General features: G+C 35.8%; 5 protein-coding genes across 7 annotated transcripts in view; 3 read left to right on the top strand and 2 right to left on the bottom strand.

Moving 5' to 3' along the window:
* The first annotated feature begins 891 nt into the window (after positions 1 to 891).
* LOC137387545 (ribitol-5-phosphate transferase FKTN-like) lies at positions 892 to 2,269 on the top strand. Its single transcript, XM_068073999.1, has one exon. It carries the CDS (start codon positions 914 to 916, stop codon positions 2,228 to 2,230), a length of 1,317 nt encoding a protein of 438 aa, XP_067930100.1. The 5' UTR covers positions 892 to 913; the 3' UTR covers positions 2,231 to 2,269.
* Positions 2,270 to 2,923: 654 nt separating this feature from the next.
* Positions 2,924 to 8,754, bottom strand: LOC137387107 (group XIIA secretory phospholipase A2-like). Its single transcript, XM_068073407.1, has 4 exons — positions 8,462 to 8,754; positions 7,115 to 7,182; positions 6,681 to 6,843; positions 2,924 to 5,047 (listed from the first exon to the last, which is right to left on the bottom strand). Exons 1-4 carry the CDS (start codon positions 8,652 to 8,654, stop codon positions 4,926 to 4,928), a joined length of 546 nt encoding a protein of 181 aa, XP_067929508.1. The 5' UTR covers positions 8,655 to 8,754; the 3' UTR covers positions 2,924 to 4,925.
* LOC137387885 (ribitol-5-phosphate transferase FKTN-like) lies at positions 3,108 to 4,307 on the top strand. Its single transcript, XM_068074398.1, has one exon. The coding sequence runs from the start codon at positions 3,108 to 3,110 to the stop codon at positions 4,305 to 4,307; it is 1,200 nt and encodes a 399-aa protein (XP_067930499.1).
* Positions 8,755 to 8,914: 160 nt separating the features above from the next.
* The window catches only part of LOC137387193 (protein arginine N-methyltransferase 7-like), a 55,583-nt gene continuing 44,126 nt past the window's right edge, over positions 8,915 to 20,371 (top strand). The window contains exons 1-2 of one of the 3 annotated variants that reach the window (XM_068073521.1): positions 8,927 to 8,998; positions 13,267 to 13,389. In XM_068073521.1, coding sequence (XP_067929622.1) covers positions 13,379 to 13,389 — 11 coding nt within the window. In that variant the 5' untranslated portion in view covers positions 8,927 to 8,998; positions 13,267 to 13,378. Of the gene's footprint in view, positions 8,999 to 13,266; positions 13,390 to 20,371 lie in introns of all 3 variants that reach the window. The other 2 variants (XM_068073520.1, XM_068073519.1) reach the window with 2 other exon arrangements.
* On the bottom strand, positions 17,051 to 18,004 carry LOC137387002 (uncharacterized). Its single transcript, XM_068073278.1, has 2 exons — positions 17,666 to 18,004; positions 17,051 to 17,308 (listed from the first exon to the last, which is right to left on the bottom strand). The coding sequence occupies exons 1-2, from the start codon at positions 18,002 to 18,004 to the stop codon at positions 17,051 to 17,053; spliced, it is 597 nt and encodes a 198-aa protein (XP_067929379.1).

Below are 20,371 nucleotides of genomic sequence, written 5' to 3'. Positions count from 1 at the left end.
ATAGTCACCTTGAGTTGAGAAGAAAAACGTCAAAGACATAGTATTAAAACTTTAATAAGCTGGGGAGTTTTTACATTTTCAAGCTTGCGTTTTAAAAAATTGCTTTCATTTCTTCTTTGCAGCCTTTAATAATACAGTTACAGGAGAATCTGTTTTTGGTTACCTAATGAGTTAAACAATAGATGAATCCTTTACATTTTGAAGCATTATAGAGTCACATATGCATGCCCATATTTCAATCACTTTCCAACTCTAATCCTCATCTATACTTGTCTAAAATTTAAACTCAATGTATAGGTAGCTAAGTTTTTGGGTAAGTTTGTGAATTACATTAATCTCAATACAAGTACATAGTTTTCACATGTTTTGCCAGTTTAGTGCTGTAAATAAAACACATGTATTTCATTGATATTCAAGTTCCTCAAATATTTTTTGATGAATTGACAATTTAAAAAGATGCCATCAGCCGGCTGGCTCAACAATAAAGAATCAAAAGTTGAATTACCAATATTTTTATTTTAGCATTCTTGCCAAGACAAACATTTTGCAGCATTTTATTTGTTTTATAATAAACGCTAACTTATAATTCGTGCAGAAACTTTGATGTCTCATGAGCTATCGTTGGCTCAGTTAATTGCTTGTTGTTTTCATCACTCATGTATTACTCGCTATGTTATTGCAAAGTTGGTCTGACTGGTTGCTCATAGCATAGACAGTTTTTTTAGCTCTTGTAGTCAGTTGTTTTAATAGCTACTAGTTTTGATTCTTTTGTTTTCTATATATTTTTGTGAAATTTTCTTGGCTAATTTTGTCGTGGTAGATTCATAACAAGTCATGCTTATTTCAATATTTCTTCTGCATCAACTATGGAACATGTGCATTTCAGGAGTGCACTGACTGCGACCCATTTGCGATGATAACAAAGAAGCAAGTGACATTGGGCTTGGGACTGGTTACAGCGTGCTTTACTGCCATCCAATTATACTTAGCTCTGCTCATGCCACATCTTCAACCAATTCATAATTTGCGACTAACTACACTACAGAAATTTTTAGTAAAATGTGAAGCATTTAAAATACGCTGTGTTCTACTTGATCATCAGACATTGAGCAACTTGAACTATACTCCTGCAAAGGGTTATGATAGATGCGCTCATCTTTGCCAAAATCGGTTCTATACATTTGCTGTTCATGATACGGACTATAAAGCCTTGAAAATGGAGGTACTTCCAATAATGAGTCGATTGGGATATAAAATACTAATATCATCTAGCGAGTTCATACAAACTGGGATTCCGACACATATCCATTTGCTTCATAAAGATACACCCTTAATTCATCTTGCTGTATTGCATCAAATGAAGACATGGTGGTGGTATGATTCAACCAAGCAAACACCTTTTGTATCTGATTTCATGAAAAGTGAAGGAGTCTTGGATGAATTTAATTGCGGTCGAGTGACCATAGATGAAATTGATGTTTTGATACCGGATTCACTGCAGCATTTTCTCAAGGTGTATGACAAATCTAAGTTCTTACGATGCAACACGACAAGAGCAGAAGTATTTCATGAATGGTATGGTAAAGATACTACCGAAAAAGCTGAGCAATTTAGATCTGATGCTATCAATGCTCTGAAGATAATCAAGACTCGATTGGATTCAATTGGTACACCATTTTGGCTGAGTAGTGGCACCTTGTTAGGCTGGTTTCGTCAGTGTGATATTATTCCATATAGCCTCGATGTGGACATTGGAATTTTTATTAAAGATCACCCAGAGAACCTGCTAAACATATTGCATAATTCATCATTAAGACTCGAGCATAAGTTTGGTCTGATGGAGGACAGTTTGCAGTATGCTTTTCACATTGGTAATGTCAAGCTTGACATTTTCTTTTTTTATTTGGATGAAACAAGTGGCACCATGTGGAATGGAGGAACTGACTATAACACTGGTGAAAAGTTCAAGTATTTATTTGACAAATTCACATTATGTTGGACAGAGTTTTTCGGCATGAAAGTACGAGTGCCATGTGATACTGAACAATACATTCGAGCCAATTATGGTGACAGCTGGATTGAACCAGTCACCAAATGGGAGTGGAATAAGTCACCTCCAAACGTAGAACCCAATGGCGAGTGGCAGGATGATCAGTTGAATGACGCTATACAGCTATGGGATAAAGAAGGAAAGCGTATCCCATTAGAATGGTATAGGGACGAATCATAACATTTGATTGCATACATTTTTGAACATTTTATTACGTGTTTGCATGCTTCTTGTTTTCAGATAAATCATGTTACAGTATGTTAACTTTCTAGTGGCAAACTAATCTCAATATAACATGAAAGGTGTCTGTGCTGCCTCAACATCATCTTTTTAATGTTTTAGCAAACTCACTTAGGAGAGCCGGCAAAAAGTCTCACAATCAACCAAAATGTAATATAACAATATTTTTAAATACATTGTAGAGTGAAATTCAAAACACTCTATTTATTTAAAAAATATGTAAAAATAACCCGTCTGAAACATTGGAATTATGCTTGTCTATTGGCATTGAGCACCCCTAAGGGCTGTGTTGTAAGGCATTGTTGTTGTAAGGGTGCGAATCCGATATATGACTGGTCATCTTATAGGTGCAAGGTTTTGTGTTCGTAGTTTCACTCTTTCTTTTACATCTCATCCATAAATTCCTAAAAACTTAATAGATGCAGGAAACGATCATGAAATATTAAATATCAAAAAATTTTGGTATAGCTCTATGGCTATTAAAGGCCATTTATTTATGCACAAGGCCTTATTCTATGTTGAACATTTTGTTGACATCAGAAAAGATCTACGGAACAGTATCATAGACTGTCATTATTGAATCAAATATTTTTTGTAGTTATTTTAACATATTACCCTTTTGATTTGCAGATCTGAAACTTGTCCCACTGATTGACCAGTAAACTGACCCTACAGCATGACTTGCAATAGTATCACGAAGCCTCGCCTATTCTTGGCTGCTATTGGAGGATTCATTATTATCCAGTGCTTCCTGATGTACAAAGCACCGCGTTTGCATCCGATTCAAATAGCGAGGGAGCAGTCTAGTGCTTACATAATGATAAAGGATTTCTTAGGTCACTGTGATGCAGAATCTGTTCATTGTATTATGGTCGATTCATGGGTCTTGAAGGCCTTGGTTGAGGAAACATTGGAAGAAGCACGCAACAACTACAGCCCATGTAAACATCTTTGTAGAAATCATATTTACACATTTGCAGTGCGTGAAAGCGATTTCCAGTCGCTCAAGTCTGGAGTTCTTCCAAAACTAAAATCATCTGGATATGCAATACGAGTGACCATGCAACGTTTCCTTGATATACCGACTCACATTAACTTACGTTACCACGAAAATCATGCTATACATATTGTGATTCTACATCATAAAAATAATTGGTGGTGGTATGGTCCTGATGAAGAAGATGAATTTGGAATGGAGTTTACAAAAACGGAGGGTGCACTGGACGAATTTGATTACGACTTCAAGGTGACTCTTGATGGAATTGAGATGTATATGCCTCATTATCCTAGTCGGTTTCTAGCCATGTATGAACAGTCTTTCTTTATACCTTGCAACAAATCAAGATCGGAGACCTTTTTACAAAAATACCCTAAGTTATTAGGCCTCAATGCTACAACCTACAGAGAAAGGTCAACAAAGACTTTAGCCTTGATTCGATCTCGATTAGACGGATATGGCATACCCTTCTGGATAAATAATGCTACCTTACTTGGTTGGTATCAGCAGTGTAGCACCATTCCGTTTGGTATTAATATAGATATTGGAGTCTATATAACTAACTACGCTGATGATCTACTAGCTAACCTTCGAGCCTCACTTTTTTTTGTGCAGGAAAAGTTTGGTTTTCCTGAAGACAGCTTGCAGTTTGCATTCAACATGGGAGATTTCAAGCTTGTCATATCTTTTTTTTATGAGGATACAAGTTCTGGAAAAATGTGGTATGGAGGCACAGATCCTAAAACAGGCAACAAGTACAAGTACACATTTGACAAATTTAAGCTATGTTGGAGTTCGCTGGAAGGTGTTAAAGTACGCATACCCTGTGACACAAATAACTATTTGCGCAGTTTACTTGGTGACAATTTGCTTGTTCCGCTCAAAACCTGGGATTGGACAATGTCTCCTGGCATTATTTCCAATGGTAGATGGCACAAAGACGTAATGGACGAGGCCATTCAGCTCTGGGACCAAAAAGGAAAACGACTAAGTCTTGATTTAACTAGGGATGAGCTATAATGATGCATGACATGGTTATATCCTTGGTTTTTATTGCACATTCCAGTATAAATAATATTATGTCAACATTCCATAAAAATAATCTTAAAATACTGCTAGGATTACAAAAAAATTTTTTGTACACTTCGAATTTTATTGGTCAGGTAAAAATTGATTAAGATATAAACCAAAAACTAGAAAAATAGATTAATCCATGATCACACTGTACATTAAATAAAACATTGCAACAAAATTAGTGTACTGAAATTTTAATGATTGTATGCTACAATTAAATATGAGCCCTGCATGAAAATAGTAATCTTATAAAATCACCTCTGATTGCTATAGTAAAAACAATTAAGTCTCACTTTCTAAAACATTGCTTAAAATAAACAAACTTCAGATCTGTTAGAGAAAGGTTGAAATACAGACAATCAAAAACCAGCAGTGTATGCTTGGAGTATAGAAGAGAAATTTATAAATTATCTTTTAAAAATGTATCATCTTGCCAGTAGCAAGTAGCAAGTGCTCTAAGGTGCTCAGTTAAGAATGAAGAAGATAACAAGATTGTCATGATAAGCAGAATATCACAATAGATGAAATTGAGTTCTTGAAAGACACAAAAGCTGCAAGAGCCAGCTAAAGCTCGCTTCTGTAATCTGTGCTGACACAGATACATGCTTTTTCTTGCGCACTTTTATATGGCTGGCAGCCCAGCATAGATGTTGCTTCATATAGCATCTCACTCAGGGTTTTGCATGCTGTGAAAGGAAACTGTATATAAGGCTTCGCAGCCTAAACATAATTGCGTAACTACATTGACATTCTTTCTTGGTGGACAGGTTTTTGACTTTCTTGCTCTGGCAATGATTGTTCAATAGCGCTGGTTCAATGTTCCATTTTTTCGATGAAAAATTATAAATGATTTAATAATTGACTGCTTGATAGATATCAATACTATGTTATGGATACTGAAAAGTAGCGGGCTCAATAGTGGATGTTGGTCAACAATGTCAATTTCCAATGACATTTAGTTAAAACGCATCTAAAAATCATATAATGAAAGACAAAATGTGATGAACAATAGCTAAAGGGGTGTGGCTTTGTCATTCACTACAGACTGTTAAAAGCTTTTGCTAGAGTGGTATGTACATACATTTGTAAGTTTTCTCAAAATTTACATTTCGAAAACATTAAAAATTCTAATTCCTACAAATAATGATGAATCAAGGAGCTATTAGCTAAAAACCTACTGCTTGTAATCATGCATCAGAAAACAGCATGGCATAAATTTACAACATTTGCTACAGAGTGTAGACCCACTAGTTATTGCCACTCTCAGAGATCACCTATGTTGAGCGGATTGGTTATGACTATAATATTTCAGAAGTCAGCCAAAATCATTACTGTTCAAGCAGATTGAAATTGAAACTTTTTTTGACCCCTTCCATTTTCAAAAAAGGTTCTTATGATGAGTTTGTGAACTTACGATAAAAAGTCACTTAGAGATAAATGACCTCCGAACAACTTCAGAGGTCATTTGTAATGTCATTTTTAACGGGCAATGTAGTATCTATATTGCATAGAAAGGTGCTCACTGTTACATTACACGATAAGTCCTCTAGTTTTATCATATAGCGAAATACTTAGAGAAATTGGTAGCATTTTAAAGTTTACAAATATGTTTCTTGTTTAAAACAGTAGTCACCTTCGTTGTCGGGAACGTCTAATAGGAACAGATATACAGTCGTGGCCAAAAGTATTAACATCCCTGCCTTAGTTAGTCCATTTAGCAAAAGTTTGAACTAATCTATTGAAGCCATGCATATTGCACATCATTATATAACTGAGAATCAAATCTTTCCAATGAGATTTAAACTTTTAACAATAAAACAATATTTACTGAGGAATTAGTCTCAGAGATTGACTCCAAATTTTGCTCTAAAAACTCTAGTTTTACTAGAGACTGCTGATATAGTTTTTGTTTTAGATGAATGTTTTAAAGGATAGAAAATCTTCTGAGGAATCATTTGATATTTATATTGACTGGTCTGGATGGCACAGAGTGGTGGCAAAATAACAAAAACCTAATTGATGTCACAAAATGAGGGCTGTTTATACATACTTATGGTCACGACTTGTAAGTGAGCTTCTGGTGAGCACCAAACAGTTACCAATAAGACACTTATTTTTCAAGTATTCGTAAATCTAAACCAATTCTAGTTATTTGTCTTCTGTAACACACATCAGCAAAATAACTTCATCTTATTATGAATTCTAATCACTGATACTTGATACAAATACAAGTAATCAAACATTCAGCTTATGAACTTGCATGGGGTGTTATATCTACAAACACATTTGTCACAACTCAGTGAAGCTGGCACAAGTTACCTTGATTAGCAACAATTCCACCTTCGGTTGCCTGTAAGCAGACCCTTTGAGCGCAACGTTGCAACTCAACATCACATTGAGCTTTGTCCTTTCCACAAATGGCATAGCACACATCATGGTCATTACAACACTGTGTTATACCAGGATATTCAGTGAGGCGGACCTATATACCACAGATAGCTTAGTTATGGATGTAAAATAATTGGTAGCCAACTACAGTCATGCTAATACTGATGAGTCGCTTGATTTTGTGTAAATTTAATGTCATAAAGCTAAAAATATTTCTGTCGCCGAGTAAGAATACTAATAGTGTAAAATGAATACCAAATAAACAGTAACCACATGAAAATATGAGTAAAATATGATATCATCCTTGTGCTGCAGAGTAAAATATCTCAGGAATAATTAGTTTACACTAAAAAAAATAAGGTTACCTCGATGCCAAATGTGCCACAGCCATTGACCTCGGGTGCATAAGCTTTGTTTGGCACTGCAACTTGGCCTACAAGATAACCAAGTTCGTTTAATAAAAGATGTCATACAAGACCATATACGAAACTGAAGAAGGTCGCATAGCTAAAGTCAACTAAATACAAGAATTGTTAGTGTAGATGCAATGTGTTCGCAGCACATATTGCCTGACAGAAGACACAATAAAAAGATAGACATGCTAATTCTGAAACTAGGTCCTTCCGAGCATTTTTACAAACGAGTAAAATGATGTTCACCGGTGCAACCTTGACTCAACCATAGTTCTTGCTCCACTGATCTAACTAACTTCTATCTTATTATTTTCTCGGGTAAAACTTATTTGGTTCTGCAACATGCGTTCTTCTGCAATGCAGATCTTATAAATCGTTCAATAAAAAAATGTTAAATTGTTATTTATATGATCTAGTTCTAGACAGGACAAGTGTTTGATCACAAATTACGCGATAGCAACCAGATAATGTAGAGTTAAGTTTACATTCGTAAAGCGGTATTGACTTCTACATCAGTTAAACGCTTAGCAACACGAACACAAACTACGGAGCACAATATGTAGATTGATATAGAACATTTTGGTAATTCAGATCAGATGTTGTATCACTTCCAACATTTACATTTTCTAATTTACGTTTCTTCAGTCAAATTACACAAATATTACTCTTAAGTCTATTAGCATTTACTTGAACTATTAAACTTGAAGATTTTGTTGTGGAGCATTTATATAAAAAGTTAAAACCTAAACTTTCTAGTTAGTAGTGTTAGGATCGCTCTTATCTGTAAAACCGTTATACTATCACTTCTACAGCAAAACATCTCAAGCAATACTGGAGTTGTTCTTCCTGTGCTTCAATTTAATGCGAGCACTGGACCACAAAAACCAATTATGGAGTAATCTGAGTGTATCCTTACTTGGATTTATCCCCCTGATGTTTAGATGCTGTTTGTAATTTGTGTTATAGGTTTGAGGCAAAGTTGTGTTTTCCTGTTTGTGTAAGAATATCGAATTAGTATTTCTGGGACACATAATGACAAACAACTGATTGAACGTTCGAAATTTATTTGTACGAGTTGTTCATATCTAAACATTTCTCTCTCATAGTTACTAACCGGTTTGCGTCTCCTACAAAAACACAACACCAAGATTCTAGTTAAACATGCCCATTATTCAGGTACTACACGTTGCCTTTAATTTCTATTGTTTTACTCCTGAGCAGAGGACTCATTAAGCAGAGGGCAATTTGTGATTACAATAATTAAAACACAAAACCAACCAAACTTTAAACACTGCTTACCGTATAAGCACGTATATTTGCAATTATTGTTTCCAGAGAAATCCAAGTTGTTTGCGATAGACGCTACCTTGTCGACTACATCACTAATATCTCTTAAAGAGTCTGCGAACGATTGTTGTTTGCAAGCAATAAAAGAAATTGGTGCGAATAGGTGCAATGAAAAAATCAAATATTCAATCACTATGCGCAGCATTATGGACCGAACAAGTCCCTAATATGTCCTGCAACGTGTAAGTGTGGCGTACAAGTGCTGGCATAACAACATGCAATCTAAAATTCCCAACCGGAAATGACGAGCCATAAACATAAATTCTTTAGACCGATACTCTGTAATCCTTTTTTTTTATCGCAGTTGCCTTATAAAAATTATTAATGACGAAAATCATTTAAGCATAGTCTACCACTGTCAATCCAATCAGCGGTCTGTCACAGCAATACCGCTTACCTAGTTACGGCACTGATAGAGTGACCACGTGCAAAACCCATGAGGCGTCCTATCGCTGCTATATCTCATTATAACTACGCGACACAGAAAAGGTGAAAAAATTAATCTACATCTTCTCGTGTATATTCTATTCAAAATACTTGTATTATAAATTTTATGACCGATATTTCGTAGGTCTTCTGAAGTAGAACGTTTTAAGTGTGATTCACGATGGTGTTTCTTTACTAGTCCCCCTAGTTCAGTCTAGCCTCCTTGATTTGGCTCTACTCAGACATAGCTGCAAAGTTCTCTAATTGATATGTTGCATATGAGTGGATCTATAAACCAGAAAAAGCAGTGGTGCAGGTGATTTCATACTACTTTCATCCAACGCAAGGTCGATATTGGTTATATGCTGTTGATTTTTCGACCTATCATCTGCGCAATCATACCTGCCAACTCTCACGCATTGGGCGTGAGACTCACGCAATCACCCCAAAGAAAAAATGAAAATGCGTGAGAATTGCGTGAGATTTTTGCCCCAATTTCCAAAATTTCATATATGCTATCATTGATACGCCAATTGCCCCAAAATTAAATCGCACGCATTGCCCCACGCTTGGGTTGGCAGGTCTGTGCGCAATCGTGCGTTGTTCTACTATGTAACCCTATTGTACTAACAAGGAGTATTGTATAATAGCAAAATATTTAGCCAAATGTGTTATGAAACTACATAAATCTGTTCATTATTAAAAAAGTAAGTTTGTGTTATCACATGACTAGTACAACAATGACCTGCAGAACCACAGGTGTCCTTTAGCGGGATATTGCCGAGGCCGGGCCGTAGTCTACACACATATCTGCCAACTCTCACGCATTGGGCGTGAGACTCACGCAATCACCTCAAAGAAAAAATGAAAATGCGTGAGATTTTTGCCCCAATTTCCACAATTTTATATATACTATCATTGATACATCAATTGCCCCAAAACCAAATCTCACGCATTGCCCCACTCTTGGGTTGGCAGGCCTCTCTACACACACAAAAAAAAACAACAAAGGTCCACGTAGTTATGAGCAAAAACAAAAGTATCCACCCAAATATCTCACCAATCCGATAAGCAGCACACACAAAAACTAAACCAATCGACAGAGCCACCCATTATGTCAAAATATTCCAAGTTTCAAGTCATGTCTTGCACAACTCACCTTATGGTTTATCAAAACTTGTCCCAAAGTCCCTATTAATTTGAGACTGTCCAATTGCTGTTTTATAAATGGTCGCCGCTGGCTTAGCCTAGCGTCCTAATTCAACATCTCAGTAACTATCGGGGCATTGCTGAGTGCTCCCGAACTTTTTGCTTCCCTCTTTTAGCAATGCCCCGATAGTTAAGTGAGATGTTGAATCAGGACGTTAGGTTATGCTAGCGGCGACCATTTCTAAAACAGCAATCGGACAGTCTCAAATTAATAGGGACTTGGACAAGTTTTGAGAAACCATAAGGTGAGTTGTACAAGACATGACTTGAAACTTGTAATATTTTGACATGATGGGTGGCTCTGTCGATTGGTTTAGTTTTTGTGTGTGCTGCTTATCGGATTGGTGCGATATTTGGGTGGATACATTTGTTTTTGCTCATAACTACGTGGACCTTTGTTTTTTTTGTGTATGTAGACTACGGCCCGGCTTCGGCAATATCCCGCTAAAGGACACCTCTGAGCAGAACACAGGTATCTTTTAGTGGGATATTGCCGAAGCCGAGTCGTAGGCTACACACACAGAACACACACACACAAAACAACAAAGGTCAACGTAGTTATAATCAAAAACAAAAGTATGCATCTAAATATCTCACCAAATCGATGAGCAGCACACACAAAAACTAAACCAATTGACAGGACCACCCATCGTGTCAAAATATTCCAAGTTTGAAATCATGTCTTGTACAACTCACCTTATGGTTTCTCAAAACTTGTCTTTAAGTCCCTATTCATTTGAGACTGTCCGATTGCTGTTTTCGAAGTGGTTGCTGCTAGCTTAGCGTCCTGCTTCAATACCTCAGTAGCTAGCGGGGTATCGCTGAGTGCTCCCAAACTTTTCCCCGATAGTTACTGAGGTGTTGAAGCTAATTCTTTTAAATCCTTGAGTTAATCATTATAATGTTGAAACTGTTTTTCAAAAGTATTGCTAACTTGTTGCATCAAGCTGATACGCATGCGATACAAGCATCTAGCAAGCAGATGATACACAAATGTTGTATATTACCATAATACGCTTTTATCGGCTGATACGTGTGATACTGTTTCTCTGTACTCACGCTATTTCTGTAAAGATATGTTGAATTATGTTCTCATTGAAGTCAGTTTCTATTTTGAAATAGACAGAAGCACGAACGCATCTAATGAACCACTTTGCTTTCATCGTTGGGATTCTCATGCAAATATATAACATGGTTCCCAGAATAGTGCGAAGTTCTACATATTCGGATGTTTTCATTGACACAGCATGGCAAAATCTGTTCCTCCAAAGGGATCCGATTTTGATCCAGCAACCTGGACCAAACGGTTTTCCTGTTTGAACTGATATCGAGCAGTATAAAAGCTCAACGAAGAAAATGATTAGTTACACATTGACAGGCTTCACTATTGCATGGGAAGCGGGAGTGAGAGCATATTCAATGGACTAAATATGTTTGAAGAAAACTCCAAAAGATTAGTTGCTCCTTTCAGACAAATTTTGCCTTCTTTGAGTACATTAGCTCTGAAAGGGCTAGGTTGGTCAGGTTCTGTCAGCAACCAAAAAAGATGATTGCACAATATTTTCAAGTGCTCAATGACCTTGCTGATAGACAGTTTTTCAATAGAACAGCAGATGATAGACCGAATAGTAGTTGGCATTTTCAACACTAATACAAACTAACTTGAATGCAAGAGATAAATGTAGATCAGTTGGCTGAAGGGATTGTCATCAAAATGGCTATGCAATTCGAGGAAGTGGATTAGCATATCAAAGAATTAGCTGATGCTGTTGATGCCATCTCTAGAACTCTGAAGTGCCAGCAGGCCCAAGCATAGGAGCAATATCATGACAAATGGTAACACTTTTAAACAAAGTAATGGTTTGTGCAGCATATGTGGCTATTTGGCGCATACAAGAAGAACATGCTTTGCCTAGAAATTCCATGTGTAAGTCCTGTAGAAAAGTTAGTCATTTTGCAAAGATGGTAGGTCGAAGCCTGAGTCTAGTGCTAGTCAAGTGGAAGAAACTGAATTACTTCTTGTAGAGTTAACTGAACACAGTTTGGGGGTATGGACAAAAATGACATCTATTGACAAGCTTGAAATGCTGGTTCAGGCATAGAATTGTGCACTGACTGCAAACTGTTTGCCATCAATGCCCCTAGGTTCTTGCCCTACACCCGTTATCTAGTGTTAAAAGTGAGTTGGTTGCTATGGTTTTTAAAAGTGTTGTGTCACTTGTTAGTGTTCCTATCAATTCGTGTTCCACGATGGTAGTTATTCCCAAAGCTAACAAACGGGTATGTATTTGTGTCGATTAAGTTGAATAAAGTTGATTGACAAAAAGTTTACTTTATAGTGTTACTATTACCCTGTACTCGTGCTTTTGCTATATGGATACTTTTATACTAATCAGTTTTCATACGAAATAAACAAGGAGTATGAACGCAGATATGTAACGAACCAACCTAGATTTTGTCATTGATATCCACATGAAAATACATAGCAACAACTAGCAACTGAAAACACGTCTTGTAGTTGAGAAGCAGCACAATTATATAGAAAAATGCCTTGACATTGCAGTGTGGCAGTTTTATATGCAATTGGGCAATCCTATCTTAATCCATTTTACTAATCAGTTTTTATATAATGTAATAAATATGATAATCTGTTTGACTTTATAGCTGTGTCATTAGTCTTTTTTCATGTTGAACAAGCATCAGCATTACTCTTAGGGAAATCCAATACTCATTAGACAACTGGCATTGTGCATTATAAAATTATTAGTCAAGTTTACTTATCAAAATAAAATCACTCTGTTTGTAAATACAGTAGTTGCCCCATGTAATGTATACCTCCTATAATGTCAATTCCAGATGACGCAACTAATTTATGTAAATTTTTTGCTTCGTAGTTGTAAAAAAAATTTATACCACAAAGTGTCAAGTTAGACGAGTTCTCAAATTCGATTTGAATAGTAACATATCTCGCTGCAATTGAGAGAATAAAAACGACATGTGTATAGCGTTCTATCAATTATATATACAATTTTCATGACAGTCCAGTTTGCTGTTACAGATTGTCAGATGTGTAGACAAAACAGAAAATAGATAGCTGTGCAATTGTTCATAAATACTTGAAGGCGATCCATCGATGTAGGTGTTATGGCGTCGGTCTATCAATCTGAATGTCACAAGTCGGAGTCTCGTCGAAAGTTATCCTTTATCACAACCTTTACCCCTGAATACAGATAGATGATGAACAGGTAGTAGGCCCACAGCTCTTTTCGTAGTAAAATATTTTCTAGTTTTGCTTTATTGTAGACGTATAAAATATTTTTTATTAGTTTTACTTTGCAGAATAGACTTTGCTGTTTAGAAAAAATAAGCAAATCGTTGTAAATGAACATCGAATATGTGCACTCTGCGTCAACTTTATGTAAAATAATTGCAATCATGGTCTATAAAACCAGAAAATTCGTCAATGCAAACCAATAATACTGCAGTTACAGTACAGCTCGCAAATTAAAAAGTAAAGTCTAATTTATCCTTTTTGTATTCTATTGCCAAATTGGTGCTTTTGGAAAGATCTTGGAATGGATTAGGCAATTTTCATATATTTTGCAGCTCGTATAATTTAAAATTTCTATAACCTAAACATTCATGGAACGAATTATTTATGTTGTAGGAGCACCTACTGTACAAGCGTAAGCAGAAAACGTACCTTTTAAAATCCCTTACAATGTAAAATTATCTATTTTTGTGAAGCTTTTTGCCAAGACATTGGCTTGACATAGAGGCCTGACCAAAACGCAATTGGAGTTTTTAGGATCATTGAATTGCATTATAATGTTAATTCAAAATACCGAAGTTTTTTTTTCTGTTGCTTTCATGGAGACGTTGAAATTTCCTCGACTTCCAAGCAAATAGTTTCACAAAATTTCTACCCAACTTGACATTCAGTAAAATAACTTTTTGACTATCTTATGCGATACCTCAATTCTGGATATATGTAGGGTTTTGCAGCATGTATCCATCATAGGTATATTTATTTGCTTCAAGTTGATAGTGTACTCACTCAAATTCAAGCTTCTGGAGTTTTACTCTCTCAGAAAAGGCTTAGTTCAGTTATGTTGGCTCTATCATTTATAAGGGCAGTCAAACCTTCACATACTAATTAATTTTTTTCGAAAGCGTCAAATGTTAAAACTAGTATGCCGGATCAAATGTTCTTATAAAAGTAATTGATTACATACCTCAGAATTGTGAGGACACTTTTTTAACTACTGCGTATAATTACGCATTGTAATAATACAGAGCATCATAGAGAGATGCAAAAAAATATAAACAACATAAATTGGTATGGGCGTAATAAATACAAAGGATTTTATGATTACTTTAGAGACAGGCGGACAGCAGTGTAGCCTTGGTGATTGTGGACAGAGGTCGTGAACTTACTGTACTAGTTTAGGTTCTACTTTTGCTTGCGATGCTGTTACATTGGGTTGCAAAATTGTACATGTATGTTAAGGTGACCATAAGTAATGGTCTGACTATTAATTTTTTTTTTAAACTTTGAGCGTTATTGACTCTAATGTTTTAACATACCATAAAACCTTTATTTGAAAGCCATGGCGCTCTATTTTTCAACCCTTTAGAGTTGAAAAGGTGACGTTCACATTTAATGTAATGTAATTTTCAAACGCCTCGGCAGAATGTTGATAAAATAAATTTAACCCATCTATGGGCGAATCGAATGTCACCTATAATTTGTACTCTCCTTCGGGCAGTGCCACATCTACCCTTTGCCAACTTACTTCCAACTTGTCTTAGATATCCAAATAAATATGCACGAGGAAGCTGATATTTATTATTTGCAATTAACCTACGATGATCTTATACCCTGCGATGCAATTTGTTGGAGCTTTGAAGTTTTTTTTTCATTTTAAATTTGAAGACATATTTTAAAACATAACTATATTTAGCAAGGTTTCATAAAATCTCATTGCACTCCTCGATATGTTTGCTGCAGTACGAGCCAGAACTGGCTTTTTATGTACATTAGAACAGGAATTACGTGTGCCGATCCATTGTAAGTTGAGTTCAGATAACCGAAATTATGCTATCAAGTAATACGCTATAATTCTGCAATTTATAAGTTTTCTAATAATTATCTATCAATTGCTACGAATATATATTCAAGAACAAGTGACAAACAAACCATTTAGTCCAGTGCCTGTGATGCTGAATTGTTGAATTTTTTTCGTTTAGAAACCCAAAAGCAGAACAGGGTTTGACTGTTCCAAAAGATAGCTGTAATGTATGTCTTTAGAAATTCATTTTGTCGGAACGGCGAACCTTGCCAATATTCGATCAGCGTTAAATTTATTTGCGGCGACATTTGCCATTTACCCCTGTATTGTGTGCGTGACAGTCTAAGGTGACCTAAAAGCTTTTAAACAACTATTTAACTTTGTTTTATATACAAGTTGATTATATCAATGTATTTCATACCTAGTCACTGAACTATTACAAGTGAATAGATGCATTTATTATGCATGCTATTAAATGTATTTTCTACAGACACAAGGGAGACAACTTCAACAAATAATGGTGGTTTTCATTGAGATTTGATAAATAACAATACATACGTATTGATAACTTGATTATAGGATTTAGTTATCAAGCTGTACTACCCGGCGTTGCCTGGGTAATAAAAAAGTCTTTGGACAGAAAATTTATTTTTATTTAACATACCGTATACAACATTTACCATTCTAACTTTTAAACTTCATATCATGAGAAAACATTTTTAAGCAGTCCAAATAAATAAAGAGGAAAAAGAAAACAACTGTTTAAGTTTTCAAGATTTTTCAAAGAACTACAGTTTTTAAATTTCATATTATGAAAGAAGTGTTTGTTGAAATAAATTAGGAAGAAAAGTAAAACTGTAAATGTGTTTAAATGTAAATGTGAAATCATTAGCAAATAATGGCTAAGTATAATCTGTTTACCTATGATTACAATGAAAAATTAAAATAATTAAATGGTTCAATAAAAAAGTCTTTGGACAGAAAATTTATTTTTATTTAACATATAACAACATTTGCCACTCTAACATTCAAACTACATATCATGAGAAAAGTGTTTTGTGTAATTGAAATAAATTAAGATAGAAAATAAAAACAATTGTGGAAGTTTTTAAATTTTTTCAAACAACTGTCATTTTTAAACTTCATATCATGAGAAAAAGGTTTTGTGCAGGACCATTAAATTAAAAACAAATTTAGATCATCTTATTTTAATGAGAAAAACTATTTCGGGTTTCAAACAGCCTTACACGTCACTAAAAGTTATGAAATTCAAATTTACAGTGGTTTGAAAACCTTTACAGTTGTTTCATTTATTTTTAATTTATTTGTCCTGCACAAAACCTTTCTCTCATGATATGAAGTTTGAAAGTTACAGTTGTTTTATTTATTTTTAAGAATTTAATCATTTTACACTTACACACTAGACTTTTGTGTACTTGGCGTAAAACAGTTGCATCTCATATATACATAAGCCTTAACTAGGACAACAACCATCTGATCCTCTTTTAGTGTAGCAAAACTTACTAAACAAAACTAAACTGTGCCAGATTGTTGTTTGAGATAGTATTACTCAACTCCCCTCAGTTCTCCTTTGAGCTGATTGTAATGTTTTTTGTGAGTGAAATGGCTGTAGCATTTCTCATGGCAGCTGATAGTGATATCATCTTGAGGGGTGTTGGTGGTGGTAGAAGATGATGATGCTCCCAGTCCCTTAGAAGATCTTTGCAAATAGAGTGGATAAACTGCTTTGTGGCTCATTATACGAGGGTCAGTCAATAAGTAGTGGGAATTTTGTCATAACATTTTATTACAATAAGATATAGCTAGTTTTTTTTCACTTTTCAACATAACCCCCTTCTTTTTCTATACACTTGTTCCACCTTCCTGGAAGTTTCTCAATTCCTTCAGAATAAAATTCTGGCCGCTGGGTTTTAAACCATTCGCGCACAGCTTTCGTGACGGCTGCATCAGTAGTGAAGTGCTTGCCTCTCATGTGGTTCTTTAATGGACCAAAAAGATGAAAATCGCTTGGTGCTAGTTCTGGACTATAAGGAGGATGTAGCAACATCTGCCAGCCCAGTTCTTCAATTTTGGCCATTGTACGGGCAGCAGTATGTGGGCGGGCATTGTCCTGGTGGAACACATCTCTATTCTGGAGGCCTCTTCTCTTGTTCCTTATGTTTTGCTTCACCACAGCCAGGAGGTCACAGTAGTTTTCAGAGTTAACAGTGTTACCTTGGCTTTTGAAATCCAAAGTTATAGGACCCTTTCTATCCCAGAATACTGTGAGTATCACTTTCCGTGTCATCCTCTAGGACTTGAACTTCTTCCTTACAGGAGGGGTTGTATGCTTCCACTCCATTGATTGTCGTTTTGATTCCGGTTCGTAATGATACACCCAGGTTTCATCTGTGGTTATAACCCTAGATAGGAAACCATCTTCTTCCAGTCTGAGTCTTCTCATGCACTGTCTGGCAGCCATAACATGCTGCGCTTTGTGATCATCAGTCAGCATCTTCGGTACCCAGCATGCGCTGACTTTGTTGAAAGCTAGCTTCTTATGGACAATATTGTGTGCAGCTCCATGTGAAATGTCCATGGTCTCGGCAACATCATCTATAGCGAGTCTTTTATCAGATTTAATCAGCTTTTCCACCTCAGCTTCTGTGTCTGAAGTTGAAACATCCACTGGTCTACCACTTCTTGGCTCATCAGTAATGAGTTGAATTCTTGAATTCATTGACCCACCTATTATAGCTGTTTGTTTGTGCCATACAGCTTTCCCCATATTGTTGTTTCATTCTTCTGTGTATGACTCTTGTTTTCACACCTTCAGCTCCCAAAAATCTTATAACAGCTCTGCTCTATGAGTGTGCATGTTTTCAGCTTGGCGGCCATTTTGAATATAAATAATATCAAAAGTTGAATCACTAATATGATGAATTTTTTAGTCAGTGATGACAACTCCCATTTATAAAAGTCTAGAAAATATTAAATTATTAGATAAAATAAAACAAAAGTTATGAGAAAATTCCCACTACTTGTTGACTGACCCTCGTAATAGTTAATATACTGCTGAGCATATGCCTCAGCAGTGCTGAGCCACTTTGATGATAAAACAATCAAGTTACAGTTGTCATTTCCTGATTTCTGACAGTGAAAAGCATATGAGGTAGCAGCCTTTTTTCCATTTCATCTTGCAAGCATGCATGCAGCCTACGCACTCAGGCCTGTATTCCCTGGTTGCAAGTTGGGGCTGCAAATGTTAGATGACTAGTTATGAACACTTGGAGGTTTATGGGGCGGTGTTAGCCCCCCTCTTCAATGGGATACGGGGCGGTACCTCGAAGCTCTGGACCTTTTAGGCATCAACAACCCTCAAAGTATGCATAAATGCAATCAATTGTAATCATCGACATCTACATAAATATATTGGTTATGGTTCATGGTAGGCAAAACGTTTTCTTTATTCAACGAATGATATAAAACTCATGACAATACAGATTTCTGTAAAAAACATTGAAAAAACGAGAGCTATTACTTCTTTATTGCAATAGCTTTTATTCTCTCAATGTGTCCATGGCAGAAATCTTTTACAACTGATTCTGTATCTACATGTATTTCAACATCTTTATATATGTGTAATATTAGCAGATTATTTAGACGAGCTTGCCCGATAGTGCTTCTCATCGCTGTTTTGATTTGCTTCAATGCAGAAAATGATCTCTCACTTACTGCATCAGTGGCAGGCAAAACCAATACTAGATTAGTGAGCCTCATCGCTAGTTGCACTAGAGCGCTACTAGCGCTCATAATTAGTAGTTGGAAATTCCAAGTGAATGAGCTCCGACTGCAATTCTTAGTACTTAGCCGTTAAAAATTACTAAAAAGTTAAGGCGGCTCAGCCACCCCAGAAAATACGGGCCTGTACGCACTACTTTCTTTAATAATAAGAAACCGGATCACTCACAGTTTAACAGGGCGTAGTAATTATGAAATCATGACTGCGCGTTGCGAAATAGTACAACTGTATTTTTAACATTTTCACTAGAAATGGCAAGCTTTCAGTTTCCAAAAGCTTTAGTTTAGTTAATTTATGCTACATTAATCATTTTGAAGTAATCAAAAAACTTCTGCTAGCCATTTTCTGCTATTTTACAATTCAGCATCACAGGCACTGGACTAATTATTATAGTACATGCAGAAACAAAAATTACCATTTTTGAAACAAAAATATTGGCATTGTTTGCTTGGCAAGTTGCGTTCTGATTGTTGCTTTCGTATGAAACCATTTTATCATCTTCTAACTGTTCAATACCTTCCAAAATGTCTGCTGACTTGAACTAGTTGATTTTAGCTTCTAAACATTTTTAGCAGAGAAAAACCTTTACGTGTTGCTATCTAGAAAACTTCGCAAAAATAGTGATCAACTTTTAGCCAGATGCTTGGTTAGCTAAGTCGTCCAAAGCATCCGAAGTATCACGATTGCGTTAAACAAAGAACTACTATCAGCCTGATGCATTTACTAGTTATTTCTATGGTGTTGCAATCAAAGTTTCTAATGAGAAACCTAAAGACTTGGAAAATGGTCTTCGATACGAACAGAAACAATGAATAAATTAATTGTTATTGATGTAATCGAGTCATTATTAGTACGGTTTTGTGGACACTTTTCTATTGATCACTTGTGATTATGAGTTGGTGACGATTAAAAACGTCAAATAGTATCGGTCAAATAGAAGTAGCGTCCAGTTAAAGGGTGGCACTCTTTTTCAACCTTTCTCCCATGGAAGCATTCAAATAAAGGTGTCGGGAAAATCATAAAAACGCCGTAGATTACAATCTACGGCGTTCTGCGGTAAAACCCGAAGTGTTTGTCATAAACTAGTGCTACGAGAAGTTTTATATTGAGCCTTTTATTGGCCTTTCAATTTACGTGAGAACATCACGTGTTAAAACAATACCCAAATGGATTAACTACATCAGAGAAAAACTGATTGCGATCTACGGCGGTTTCGTGATGGCTGTGATTAACTGTTCGTTTTTGAGCTTTCTAGAGCTTGTAATCACATTCCCACATATTTGGCACCTACAACACAACAGAGTAAGACATGGTGAACTTTTTGGTACCAAATAACTGTAATGTGAATTTGGT

Source organism: Watersipora subatra, chromosome 2, assembly GCF_963576615.1.
Source record: "Watersipora subatra chromosome 2, tzWatSuba1.1, whole genome shotgun sequence".
Lineage (NCBI taxonomy): Eukaryota > Metazoa > Bryozoa > Gymnolaemata > Cheilostomatida > Watersiporidae > Watersipora > Watersipora subatra.
Note: the sequence above shows the minus strand (reverse complement) of the source record. Positions and strands in the feature narration are given on the sequence as shown.